Source organism: Podarcis cretensis, assembly GCF_951804945.1.
Source record: "Podarcis cretensis genome assembly, chromosome: 8".
Taxonomy (NCBI): Eukaryota; Metazoa; Chordata; class Lepidosauria; order Squamata; family Lacertidae; genus Podarcis; species Podarcis cretensis.
Genome location: NC_137177.1, coordinates 228381 through 240904, shown reverse-complemented (window position 1 = coordinate 240904; position 12524 = coordinate 228381). Strand labels below are relative to the sequence as shown.

Sequence of the window (12524 nt, the reverse complement as noted above, 5' to 3'; positions counted from 1 at the left end):
CTGAATCCAGGACAAAACAGGCTCCCCCCATTGTTCTTCCTCCCTGTCCTGGGGCTCCCCAGCACCTCCCACACACTCTGCCCCCCCCCCGGCTTCCTCTTCGCACCTGGTTCTTCTTAATGAACTGCTGGACGGTTTGCAGGTTGCTCCCGTGATCCTTCAACGTGGCCAAGGGAAGGCGGTCCTGCACCCAGATCTAGAAGCGGGTGGGGGAGAAAAACAAAAGTGCCCCCCCCCGTAAGTACAATTCCTAATGGCATCATCAAGGTCCACAGAGGTGGAAGAGGGACAGCCCCCCCCCCCCGGCATCAGAGCCAAAGCACAGGTGGAAAGAGGACCCATCACATTTGGGGGGACTCATCGCATCCCCCCAGAGACGCCTTACTCCCAATGGCTCTATTTCCAGAAGAGAATGTGGCCACTGTCCTCTCCCTGCTGCTTGGCCCTGGCTTGTTGGGGGCAGGGGCTGGCAAGTGGAAAACTGGCCCAGGAACCTGCTCAGCCCAGATTTTTTGCCCCTTCATTCTACATGGCTGCATGTAAGCTGAGGAAGAGCCTTGTGCAGCCTGAAAGCTTGCTTCTGTGGGATGTAATCCACTGAGAGCAGTCAAGTACAACATTCCTTGTAATGCTAGAGAAGACATGTGGGGGTCCAGCCAGGCGAAAACTTCCTGTCCCTCCTGGCTGGAGCACCCTTCCTTTGCATGTGACTAGAGGTGGGCGTGACCTCACCTGTCCAGGTAACAAAGGACAAGTCACGCAGCTCTCTCTCTCTCGCTCTTTGACTTCCTTCTTCGTTTGACCAGCTTCTAGCTAGGACTAGCTCTCAGCTAGCAGAGGCACTGGGATCATTCCTCAGTATGGGGTAGATCCACATGTACATATTTGTAACTAAGTCTGCCTTCAGGAATCCTTGGCCCTTGTGGTCTCTTCCAACTCTATGATTCTATGATTCTATTCTATGATTCTATGAATCCAGCTGTGAACTGATGTGAGTAAACTTCTCTTATTAACTCTGAATAAGATTGTCGTGTTTCTTCTTTTAAGAGGGACTCAGGGAATTTACCAGGAATATACAATTCAATCTGAGCCAGGATGAATTGTATAATAGTGAGAGGCTGACACAATCCTGCAACCAGCTATCTGCTGTGTAAAGGGGAATATAAAACTCTGCTAAGTAAAGGAACTTGTTAGCGCAAGTTAGGAAGGATATTAATAAACAATATATCCTCTCCTGCCACCCTGAACATTCACACATCCGAGTTATGCATTTCCTACAACAAACAACTTTTATTAAAAAATAAAAGGTTTGGAGGTATATGTGATTTTTGCGGAATCCTTGGAACCCAAACCCCGTGGAAGATGCGGCCAGACTGTGCTCCTAGGCAGTCCTCACAAAGGCCACCGTCCCCCGTGATCCTTGCTGGTGGCGCCACTGTGACTTCTGCAACCTCCGTCAGACAAGCCTGGCCTCCAAAGCTCCCAGGAAGCAGACTTTGCCCCCAACCCCAAAGGCTGTGAGCCCACAATGCGCTCGGGGCCGCTCCTCCCTGCAGGGATATGCATAGAAACTAGGAGAGGATATATTCTTAGATATTATCCCTCCTTACTCACATCTGTGAGTTCAGCAGAGCACATCCCCTTTGCAGCAAAATAAGGAGGCTGTTGATAAGCTAGATTTAGCCTTTTAAGTCATCCAGGATCCTTCCCTGCAGACTGGATTTCCTGGTATTTCCCCCTTTTAATAAACACACTGTATTTTTCTGTGTATAACACCCCCCCCATGTATAAGACACCCCCTATTTTGGGGGATTCCAAATAAAGAAAATGGGGGGAAATGCCCAGAGTTGTTGAGCAAATGCCTGCAGTCCAATGTCCCCTGGCCGGAAGAAGCCGCCAATCGCCTGCGTAATTGTGCAGTGACAGCCAGTCAAGCCCAGCGCTTCCTGCAGAAACCAGTAACACCCCCAATAGCCGCAGACACTATCTGGCTCCAGGAACAAATGCACTACCCATGGATAAGATGAGCCCCAAATTTCACCATGATATTTTATAAAAAAAATACCTCGTCTTATACACAGAAAAATACGGTATATTATACATCATCCAGTCATACCTCGGGTTACAGACACTTCAGGTTGCGCACCACGCAAAACCCAGAAGTACCAGAACGGGTTACTTCTGGGTTTTGGCGTTCGCGCATGCACAGAAGCACTGAATCGTGACCCACGCGTGCGCAGATGCGGCGCTGCGGGTTGCAAACATGCCTCCTGCATGGATCACGTTCGCAACCCGAGCGTCCACTGTAGTTTAGAATAGGATTGGAGCGGAAACTCAGACTCCGCAAATGTCCTGCGTCCCTGGTCATTGATGAAGCACGCAGAGAAGAGATCACATAGCAGGGATCACAGAGAGAGCAGGCCAGGACGCTTGTGCCCCTTGACCTGCCTGGACACGAGTGGCTCTCACAGGGAGGATTTTCTGCAGACCCTGCGAGATCTAGCTTCTTCTCTCTGCTAAGTGCCTTTCTAGCAATCAGTGGGGGATGTGATACATAAGCAGCAGTCAAGTACAACATTCCTTGTTTTCCTAGAGTAGACATGAAAGGGGATGTTTGGACCAGCCAGTCAAAAACTTCCTGTTTCCTCCTGGCCTGGAGCATCCTTCCTCTTGCATGTGACTAGAGGTGGACGTGACCTTACCTGTCCAGGTAACAAAAGGACAAGGCACGCAGCACACTCTCTATTGGACTTTGTCGTTAGAGCAACAGCTCTCCTTTTTTGCAAGAGATGCTCTGTTGGCTTTTCGAAGCGACTATCTCCATATGGGTTAGACTCACATGTACATACAGTGGACCCTCCAGATATGAATTAAATTCGTTTCCGGTGTCTGTCCGGAACCCAAAAAGTCCATAGGCAGAGTTGCCGCTTCTGTGCATGTACCCAGCGCGATTGAACGCTTCTGCGCATGTGCTCATGGCAAAATCCAGAAGTATACTCTTCCGGCTTTGCCGCGTTCGTAACCCGAAAGTTACGTATCCAGAGCGGTATGTAACTAGAGGGTCCACTGTACTTCTGTAACTAAGTCTGCCTTCAGGGATCCATCTGTGAACTGATGATGTTGTGAGTAAACTACTTTTATATACAGTCATACCTCAGGTTACAGCCGCTTCAGGTTGCGTTTTTTCGGGTTACGCACCCGCCAAAACCCGGAAGTACTGGAACGGGTTACTTCCAGCTTTCGGTGGTCGTGCATGCGCAGGAGCGCTAAATCGTGCTTTGCGCATGTGCAAAAGTGCCGAATCGCAACCCGCGCGTGCGCAGACGAGCCACTGTGGGTTGCGAACGCTGTGGGTTGCGAATGTGCATTCCACATGGATCACGTTCGCAACCCAAGCGTCCACTGTATCTTAAATAAGATTGTGGCGTGTATGTAGGAGCTCTGGCCTTCCACTCTATCCCAGGAGGTGCCTGACATCCTTCCCAGAGGCCAGCTCTGTTCCTTCATCCCATCGGGCCATTTTCTGGCTCTCCTTCCCTCCAGAATCCCACTGAGATACGAAGCCCAAAACCGCTCGGGACCAGTCTACCTGTGAGGGGCCGACCCCATATCCATCCACTTGTGGAATGTGATGCATAAATAGCAGTCAAGTACAACATTCCTTGCTTTCCTAGAGTGGACATGTGGGGGAATGTTTGGACTAGCCAGTCGAAAGCTTCCTGTTTCCTCCTGGCTGGGACATACTTCCTTTGCATGTGACTAGAGGTGGGCGTGACCCTACCTGTCCAGGTAACCAAAGGACAAAGGCATGCTTCCACTCTCTTTCTTTGACTTCCTCCATGATTGGAGCAGCTTTTAGCTAGAGATGCTCTAGCCAACAGAGGACACTGGGATTATCCCCATATGGGATAGATCCACATGTATACATTTGTAACTAAGTCTGCCTTCAGGGATCCAACTGTGAACTGATGATGTGAGTAAACTTCTTTTATATACTTTACACAAGATTGTGGCGTGTTTATTCTTTTAAGAGGGATATAAGAGAACTTACCGGGAACCTAATAGTGGGAGGCTTACACAAGCCTGCAACCAGCTCCCCGCCGTGCGTTTAAAAGGGGAATGTGAAACTCTGCTAGGTAAAGGGACTTACTAGCGCAAGTTAGGAAGGATATGAATAAACCATCTATCCTCTCCTGCCTCCCTGAACATTCCCACAATCAGAAGTGTTCTCTTCTGAGGGCCTGGTTTCAGATTTGCCCCCTTCCCTCCTCCGCGCCCCACTTACGATCTCGTCCTCCAGGTCGTGGCTGACTTGGTGCACCTCCTTGGAGGCCAGCAGGATCCTCCGGCGCTCCTTGAGGGGCTCGATGAGGCGCACGATGCGCGTGCCCACGGCGTTCTGCCGCTCGTCCACCATCTCCTTGCTGGCCGCCTCCAAGGGCAGGGCGGCCACCTGGGCCTGCAACTCGCCCACCTCCTTGTACCATTCCTCCACCTGCGTCTCCATTGTCTGCAAGACAGAGAGGAGGAAGAGGAAGAGGAGGAGGGGGCTGGGCAGGGCCAGGAGGGGTCCGCCAGTGGGGGGGGGGTCGGCCGCCCACCCAGGAAGCCCGGGAAGAGGCAAGTGCGGGCACAAGGCAGGAGGGAAAACACTGGCCATGAACCAGACGGCCCCATCTCCTCCAAGCTCTCTGCTGGGTCCTTTCCATGGGGCCGGGTATCTCTCGCCATGGCAAACGCTGCCCCTGGCTCCTGTCTGCATGCTCAAAATGGGAGGCCTGCACACCATTCTCTCCCAGCCCAAGCCAGCCTGACTTGCTGTCAGCATCACCCCTCATCCCTGGGAGCCGTGGGGCAGACAAGGTATTGAGCAGCAAATCCTCAGCACCCTCAGGATTTGCTCATCTCAGGGCCCCTAAAATCAGATGCCCAGAGAACGACTAAGGAAGCCTGCGGCTGTCCTGTCCTACACCTACGGAGCAACCTGGACCTCCACACAATGGCTGACCCACATGCTTGGGGGGGTCGAAGAGTGGCATAGATGGGGGCCTGGCAACTCCAAGAGCCTGTGCCCCTGGCACCCACTTACCAGGGGAGCCTCTGGCCCACGTCCAGAGGCCCCCGTCCAGAGGCCCCCTGTGCTCCCACTGCCCCCCCCGAGCCCAGACTACCAAGCGCAGCGTGTTGGGGAGGGGGCTTGGTGCCATGGAGGGAGCAGGCAGGCAGGCAAGCGATTCTTGGCAGCTGGCGAAAGTTCATGGGAAACATGAGAAACAGAAGAAACCAGATGGAGGAGAAACGAGGGGGAAGGAGATGGGGAGGGGTCTCTGTGTCCGTCCGTCCGTCCCCTCCCATTCCAGCATCTCCTTGGGGAAATGGGGAGGGGGTTGGGGCGGGGTTTGGGGGGGGGAGGAAGGCAGAAATGCAAAAAAGGCGAGACAGATGGAGTCAAAGAAAAGGGCTACTGTACCGCCATGCAGCATGATGATACAAATCGCACACTAGGATGTGATGAGCAATGGCCGCCTCTGCACTGTCGGGGGCTGCTGGGGAGGGAAAAGGGAGAGGTTGGTGTGAGGGGGGAGGCGGCTGGGTGGCCGGCCAGCCCCCCTCTTGCCGGGGCTCTTGCATCCTCAGGGAGCCAGGCTCCCCCTCACCCTCCCCAGATGGCGCGTGGCTCCCAGGGGGAGGAGGGGGAAGCAAGGCCCAGCCCCCCCCCACGGCCCCAGGGGAAAGCAGCACCCCCTGCCCCCCCCCGAGAAGCACCCACTCCATCTGCCCCCCCCCCCGTGACTGCTTGGGTCTCTCACTTCATTGCAGTTCTATCCCAGCTGTTCCTCCAAGGAGGTCAAGGCAGCATACCTGGTTCCCCCCCCCCTTTTAATCTCCACAACAACCCTATGCGGGAGGCTGGGCTAAGAGGCAGGGACTGAGATCGAGGTCACACCCAGGGAGCTTCAGGGGGGGGGGATTTGAACCCTGGTCTCTCCCAGGTCCTCCTTCTCCTGCACTCTCTCCACTAAGCCACCACCGGCTCCAGTTTTCAGCTCAAGTAAAGCAAGAGGGATCGGGCTTTTTAAATTCAGAAGTCCTCCCCCCCAGGGCTAAATGAAGGGTTGACTTTGCCTGGTGCTGACAAAGAGCCCCCCACCTCCATTGCAGAGGTGTGTGCTGTCACACGGACCCACAAATCAAAGGGGAATCTTTTTTAAAAACACCCACCCTCTTCCCAGTCTCTCTTGAAAAGGGGAAGAGAGAGAAGGGGTGACGGCAGGATCGGCCCCCCTTGAGAGACCCCCTGTCCAGTCAAAGCAGCAGCTGCTTCTCTCCTGCCCCCCCCCCCCATTCAGCTGCCTTGCCCCACTCAAGGTCTGAAAACAGGAGGCCGTGATGGCCGCCATCCTGGAGAGGTTGGAAAGAGACCAAATCGTAGAAAGGCAGCATCTCAGGGAGGAGGCGCTAGCTTTCCGCGCAGGATCACTCACTTCCCTTCAACGCAGAAAACTTGCGTGGCAGGAAGGAGGCTGGGCTGCAGCCTTCAAGCTTGAGATGCTAGCTGTCTATTTGGCAAGGCATTTCTTGGTACGGAGGGGCAGCCAGGAGGGGTCACCTGGGGACGTGGAGTGCGGGGCCACCAAGAGACAGATGCCCCCCCCCTTCCAGCACAACTCAAGAGAACGTCGGAAGTTCAGAGTCTGGAGATTACAGGGGTACCTTGGTTCCCAAACGCCGAAAACCCGGAAGTAAGCATTCCTGTTTTCGAAGGTTTTTCAGAAGCCAAATGGCTTTTGTTTCTGGGGCGGCTGCCTGCACCACTCAGGAGCTGCGCCTTGGTTTTCAAACATTTCGGAAGTCAAACGGACTTCTGGAGAGGATTCAGTTTGGCGCTTTTGTTTTTGCTCTTTATTTTGTGTTTTTGTTTTTGAGGCTTTTTCACTTGGTTTGTTTTTGTGACTGTGGAACCCAGTTCAGCTACTGATTGATGGGTTGTGTGACTGCAGAAATGGATAAAAGCCCCCCCCCCATCCAAACAAGGACTACCATCAGTGCAGGTAAGAAGAAAAATAAATTTTAATTTTTATCATCTACCATACTGTCTTATTTATTGTATGGTATCGTACATTATTGCTTTTATTTTATGGATCAATGGTCTCGGTAGATCCATGTTAAATTGCTGTCTTAGGGGTTGCTTTTAAGTCGGGAACGGATTAATCCATTTTGCATGTCTTTCTATGGGAAAGCGCGCCTTGGTTTTGGAATGCTTTGGTTTTGGAACGGACTTCTGGAATGGATTAAATTTGAGAACCAAGGTACCACTGTATAATGGAGCAGAGCAAACACAGTGGGGCTGAATCCTGAGAAGGCAGAGCTGCTGCAGGACTGGGGACCCAACCTGTGACTGATGGGGTTGCTGCCCCCCCCCAAAGATGCAGGTCTATAGTCTGGAGGAACTTCTGGAATTGCGGCCCCCAGGACTTCTCAGGTTTTGGTGGTGGCCAGACCTCTTTTTCCTGCTCTAACCCTCTGCAGATCTGGCCACGGGGATGGCAGGCTGTTGTTGCATCTCCTCTGGACTACTGCAGTGCACTCTGTGTGGGGCTGCCTTTAAAAAGGGGTTCAGGAACTTCAGCTGATTCAGAATGTGGCTCCCAGGCAGGGAGGGAAAGTGACCCCGCGAAACATCCTCCCTTTTTCCTGATGACCTTGGAAGCCCTTTGAGCGCCAGGTTCTTGGAAGGACTGCCCTTCCTGCCTCTATTTCCTGATTTTCTGTCCCCCCTTCTTTCCCCAAGGAGCTCAAGGGGGCCTCTCCTTGGTCCTCCTCATTTGATCCCCACAACAACCCTGTGAGGCAGGTGAAGGCCAAGAGAGGCAGCGACTGGCCCAAGGCCACCTAGTGAGCTTCACGGCCAAGTGGCGATTCGAACCCTGGTCTCTCCCAGGTCCCAGCCCTCAAACCCCTGCACCAAACTGTTGCCTCCCACGTCAACCTGCACGCTTGCCAAAGCCATCAGTCGGGGGCCATCTATCTCAAAGCCCGCCTTGTCGGGAATGGGGAGGGGGCCCCTTTGTGGTCAAACCCGGGCTCTGAAACGCCACCCCTTTGGGGAAGGTTCGCCTCACCTGCCAATGGCCAAGATTTAGCTTGCCAGAGCTGCCTCTGAACAGAGCACAGACTGCGCCAGGATTTGAGCAGATGCCTGACTTGCGCTGGGGCTGCTACAATTTCTTCCTGCCGTGTTTACGGAGCCTATTTCTGTCTCGTTGCTGTTATGCGTTTGGGGAGTCAGGGTTTTATTGTTCTTGTTAACTCGGATTTTATGGCTTCCTTCTTCTATCTCGGGAGCCTCCTTGGACTGTTTCCCCAGGAAAGACGAGTTACAACTTTTCAGACGAGGAAGGGAAGGGATGTGAGCTGCAGTGGTCCAGCTCCCAGGCCCAGCTGGTCTCCCCCGTGAGCACAGCGTCCCCAAAGGGTAGAGCGAGGCTGGCAGGACCCAACTCTGGCCCCGGTCATGGAGGCAGCACACAAGGAGGCACAGGCCCACGGCCAGGGCATCAGGCATCTCCCTGGGCCAGGAAGGGATCCCTGGCAGGCGAAGATTGTCCAGCGCTGCGGGTTCAAGAGATGCAGGGAGACGGAGGTGCGGAGATGAAATGGTGGAGGCAGCCATGCTTCGGAATCCCAGTTGCTGGAAGCCACAGGAGGGGAGAGGGCTGCTCTGGGGCTCGGATCCTGCTCGAGGGTTTCCCAGGTCAGCCACTGTGAGGTCAGGATGCTGGACTCGGTGGGCCCACTGCCCTGATCCAGCAGCCAGGCACTCAGGTTCTGTTGGAGCCTCCAGATCCAGAGGCAGTCTATCTTGATTCTTAGAGGTATTTAGCCACTGCTGGATTAGATGGGCCTCCTTTGGCCTGATCCAGCAGGCTCCTCTTATGTTCTTGTGGCCGGGGGTCTGGCTTGGCCTGGCTGCTCTGCAAGACCCCCCCCCCCCATCCTTCCCACTGCCCCTCTAGAAAGCAGGGGTGGTATGGAAGGGTTCACTGGGGAGGTTAGCCTGACTCTTCCTGGTGATGGGGAGCTCATGAGCCGACAGCAGATGCCTGCAGACCCCCCCCCGAGTCACAGCTGCACAGCCAGTATTATGTGTGCTTGGCTGGAGAGAGCAATCTGCTCCCCACCCCATCCGGTAGGGTCCGTGCCAGCCCCCCAGAAACCCCTGCCTCTTCCCAGAGCCCCACCCCCAACATGCCAGCCCCGTCCCCCCCCCCTCGGGACCCACCTGGAGCTTCTTGAGGTTGCTGTTGACGCTGGCCAGGTCCGGGCCGGAGTCCACCAGGTGCAGCTGGCTCTCCATGCACAAGAGCCGCTTGTCGAGGTTGGCGTAGCTCTGCACCAGGTGCTCGGCCTTGGTGGCCTCCAGAAGCTGCCGCGCTTTGGCCTGGGTGGTGGACTCCAGCTCGGCCCAGCACAGGCGGATCTCGCCCAGCTTCTTCTTCACCGTCTCGGCCAGCTCCGGCTTCTCCGCGATCAGCTGCTGGCCTTCCTGGGGACAGAGAGCCGGGAGCCGTTGGCCTGCACGTCCCGAGGAGCCCACCCCTCTTTGCAGAAAGGGATCCCTCCCCCTGGCCCTGGGAAAGGCACACACTTCCTGCAACAGCACACAGGTTGTTCTGCTGTTTTATTTGGGGTCGGGGGCAAAATTCCAAACGCAAGACAAGGCCCTGGAGATGCGGAACTCCCTGCCACTGGACACCAGGCAAGCAATTTCCCTGTACTCTTTTTGGTGCCTCCTAAAAACATTTCTGCTTAGATCAGCCCTCCCAGATATGTAGAATGATGCTGTCTGTTTTAGTCTGTCCTTAATTTATTGCGGATTTTGCCTTTTGAATGTTTTATCATTTGTTTGTTTATTAGGTTTATATAATGCCCTTCAACGCAAGATCTCGGGGGTTTCACGGAATAAAATGCAGGATAAAAACAAGTAAATAAGCAAAACAAAACAGCAAAACAATAACCCCTTCCCTTCCCACAAGCTGTAGAATATTAAAAGGCTGTAGAATATTAATCAGCCAAAGGCCTGGCTGAAGAAGCACATTTTTGCCTGGCACCTTAAAAGATATAATGGTTTTAAAGAGATGCTTTTGCATATGTAAACTGAGTTCTTTTTTTTACAGTCAAGCAGTGAATACCTTTCAAGAAATAAATAAGTAAAAATAAAATTAAAAATGCAGGCTGTCTTAATGCTCAGCTACACAGAGAATACAGCAGAGATATCAGATGGGGGAGCTCCATGTTTTGTCTCAGGGGCTACTGGAGGGCCCCATGGCATCTCTCCCACCAAAAGAGCCATTTTTGCCAGCTGAGGGCAGGGCAAGGGATAAGAGCCTGCCATGGTAGCTCCCTGGCCTGTGAAATGGCCTCCCTCCCACCCCAGAAGCACCGTGAGAAGGCAGCCAAGGGGAAACAGAGTCTCAGAAGCCCCAGAACTGATTAAAGCCCAACGTGTTTCACGAATGCAAACTTTCTTCCTCAGAGGAAACCTCTAAAACCAGGAATAAGCTCTGAACAGAATTGTAACCAAGCAGCCATGACAAAACAAGAGAAAAATAAATGGATCTATCCTGCCTTGGTCAGACCACACCTGAAATTCTGTGTCCAGTTCTGGGCGCCACAATTTAAGAAGGATATTGACAAGCTGGAAGGAGACCAAGATCAAGGGTCTGGAAACCAAGCCTGATGAGGAACAGTTGAAGGAGTTGGGGATTTTTAGCCTGGAAGCGAGGAGACTGAGAGGGGATAGGAGAGCCATCTTCAAAGAGCTGAAGGGTTGTCACATGGAAGAGGGAACCAGTTTGTTTTCCTCAGCTCTGGAGGGTAGGACTCGAACCCATGGCTTGAAGTCACAAGAAAGGAGATTCCGACTCAACATCAGGAAGAACTTTCTGACCGTAAGAGCTGCTTGAGAGTGGATTGGGAGGTGGGACTCTGCCCCTCACTGAAGGCTTTTAAACAGAGGTTGGTGGTCATGTCTTAGGGATGCCATTGCTGTGGTTCCTGCATTGCAAGAGGGGGTTGGACTAGATGACCCTCGGGGGTCCCTTCCAACTCTACAGTTCTACGTTTCTATTTTAGCAGGATGGGGGCGCACGCAGGACAACTCAGGAGGTTTAAAAGACATAGACATCCCCCGTCCGGCACGCTCTTTTTGGAAGGCAGATTCCATAAAAATCAAAAGGGATCAGTGGATCCACCCGGCCTTACTTCTCCAACTGTGAGACAGGAATGAGCGGCGTAAGAAAACAGTTGCCATCTTTGCTTACTTTGCCAAACATTTGCAAATAAAAGGAAAAACTTTTCTCCTCTTCCCCTCTTGCTCTTATTCAGGGTGGCAGCAAAAGGGTTTGCGTCTAATTGCAGACATTTTTGCAGTTGTAGATTATTCTGCCTGTTGTACCTTTGAACTGTGTATGTACTTCACAGAACATTTAAAAACCCGAAAGGCTCAAAGTGCATTCGGGGAGGTCAAAATTGACTCCCAGCTGAAAGTAAACAACTGTCTCATCTTATAGTATCGATTTAGCTCATTGCAAAACGCAGGAAGTTATTCTGTTTTGATGGCCTGAATGTTTCACGAGGGGGCAGACTAGGCGGAAAGGCTGGACAATCATTGGCTGGGTGGGATTAATCGCTCGGTGACGGCAGAAATCCACTCTGCGCATGTTCAAGGCTGTCAAATACCATATGGTAACATATTCTCTCTCGTCACCCAGCGAAAACCCAGCATCGCCCAATGGGGGCTGAAATAGCTGCCTTGCTTGCCTCAGCCAGAGAGGCCTCGCTTTGTGGGGGAACCAGAGGGGCAGGGCAGGGGGGCACGACCACCAGAACACCATTCCTGCCCCCCTTGCAATAGCTCTTAACACCATTCACCCCCCCTTGTGCTGGCTCTTTGAGGGGCCCCTGCTGCCCACAGGGCCATCCCCGGAGTGGCACAGATGCCACCCTCCGGTCCCCACCAAGGCGTGAGTGTCTCCATGGCAACCTGGCAGCCTTAACCCTTTACAGTGAGGACGCCTCCACCTTCCTGGCCAATAGCAAAAGGGCTCTCGCTCAGCTTCCACCTGCTTCCGATTGCGCCCCCAGATTCAGCCCAAGGGGGGCAGGGAAGAGAAGAGGGAGACTACCATGGGAGGCTCCATCTCAGGCCACAGACATGCTGAGCTCTCCTGGCTTCTCAAGATTGCCTGCCAAGCCCCAAAACTGGCTGCAGGCGCCGTTTCGCAACGGATCTGAGAGATCTTCCAGAAACTCTGCAGAGCAAACGCAAGCAGCTGACTCAGTGCCTCTTTTGCTCCCCCCAAAGCCAGAGACCACCACGCTCTCAGTCGGATCCCCTGGCAATTACCGTCGCCTCCCCTAACACCCCTCCTCACCCCCCAACCGGACTGATCAATATCCCTCCCCCAATGTGGTGGGGAGCCTGGGCCTCCGAGAAGCCTCCAAGCCGCCATCTGCACGGC

General features: G+C 53.5%; 1 protein-coding gene across 5 annotated transcripts in view; it reads right to left on the bottom strand.

Annotated features, from left to right (window-relative positions):
• SPTBN4 (spectrin beta, non-erythrocytic 4) overlaps positions 1–12524 on the bottom strand; it is a 92122-nt gene that overhangs the window by 27255 nt on the left and 52343 nt on the right. For all 5 annotated transcript variants that reach the window (XM_079985255.1, XM_079985256.1, XM_079985259.1 and 2 more), the window contains 3 exons: positions 9284–9547; positions 4286–4510; positions 107–196 (listed from right to left, as the gene is read on the bottom strand). In XM_079985255.1, coding sequence (XP_079841381.1) covers positions 107–196; positions 4286–4510; positions 9284–9547 — 579 coding nt within the window. The remainder of the gene's footprint in view (positions 1–106; positions 197–4285; positions 4511–9283; positions 9548–12524) is intronic.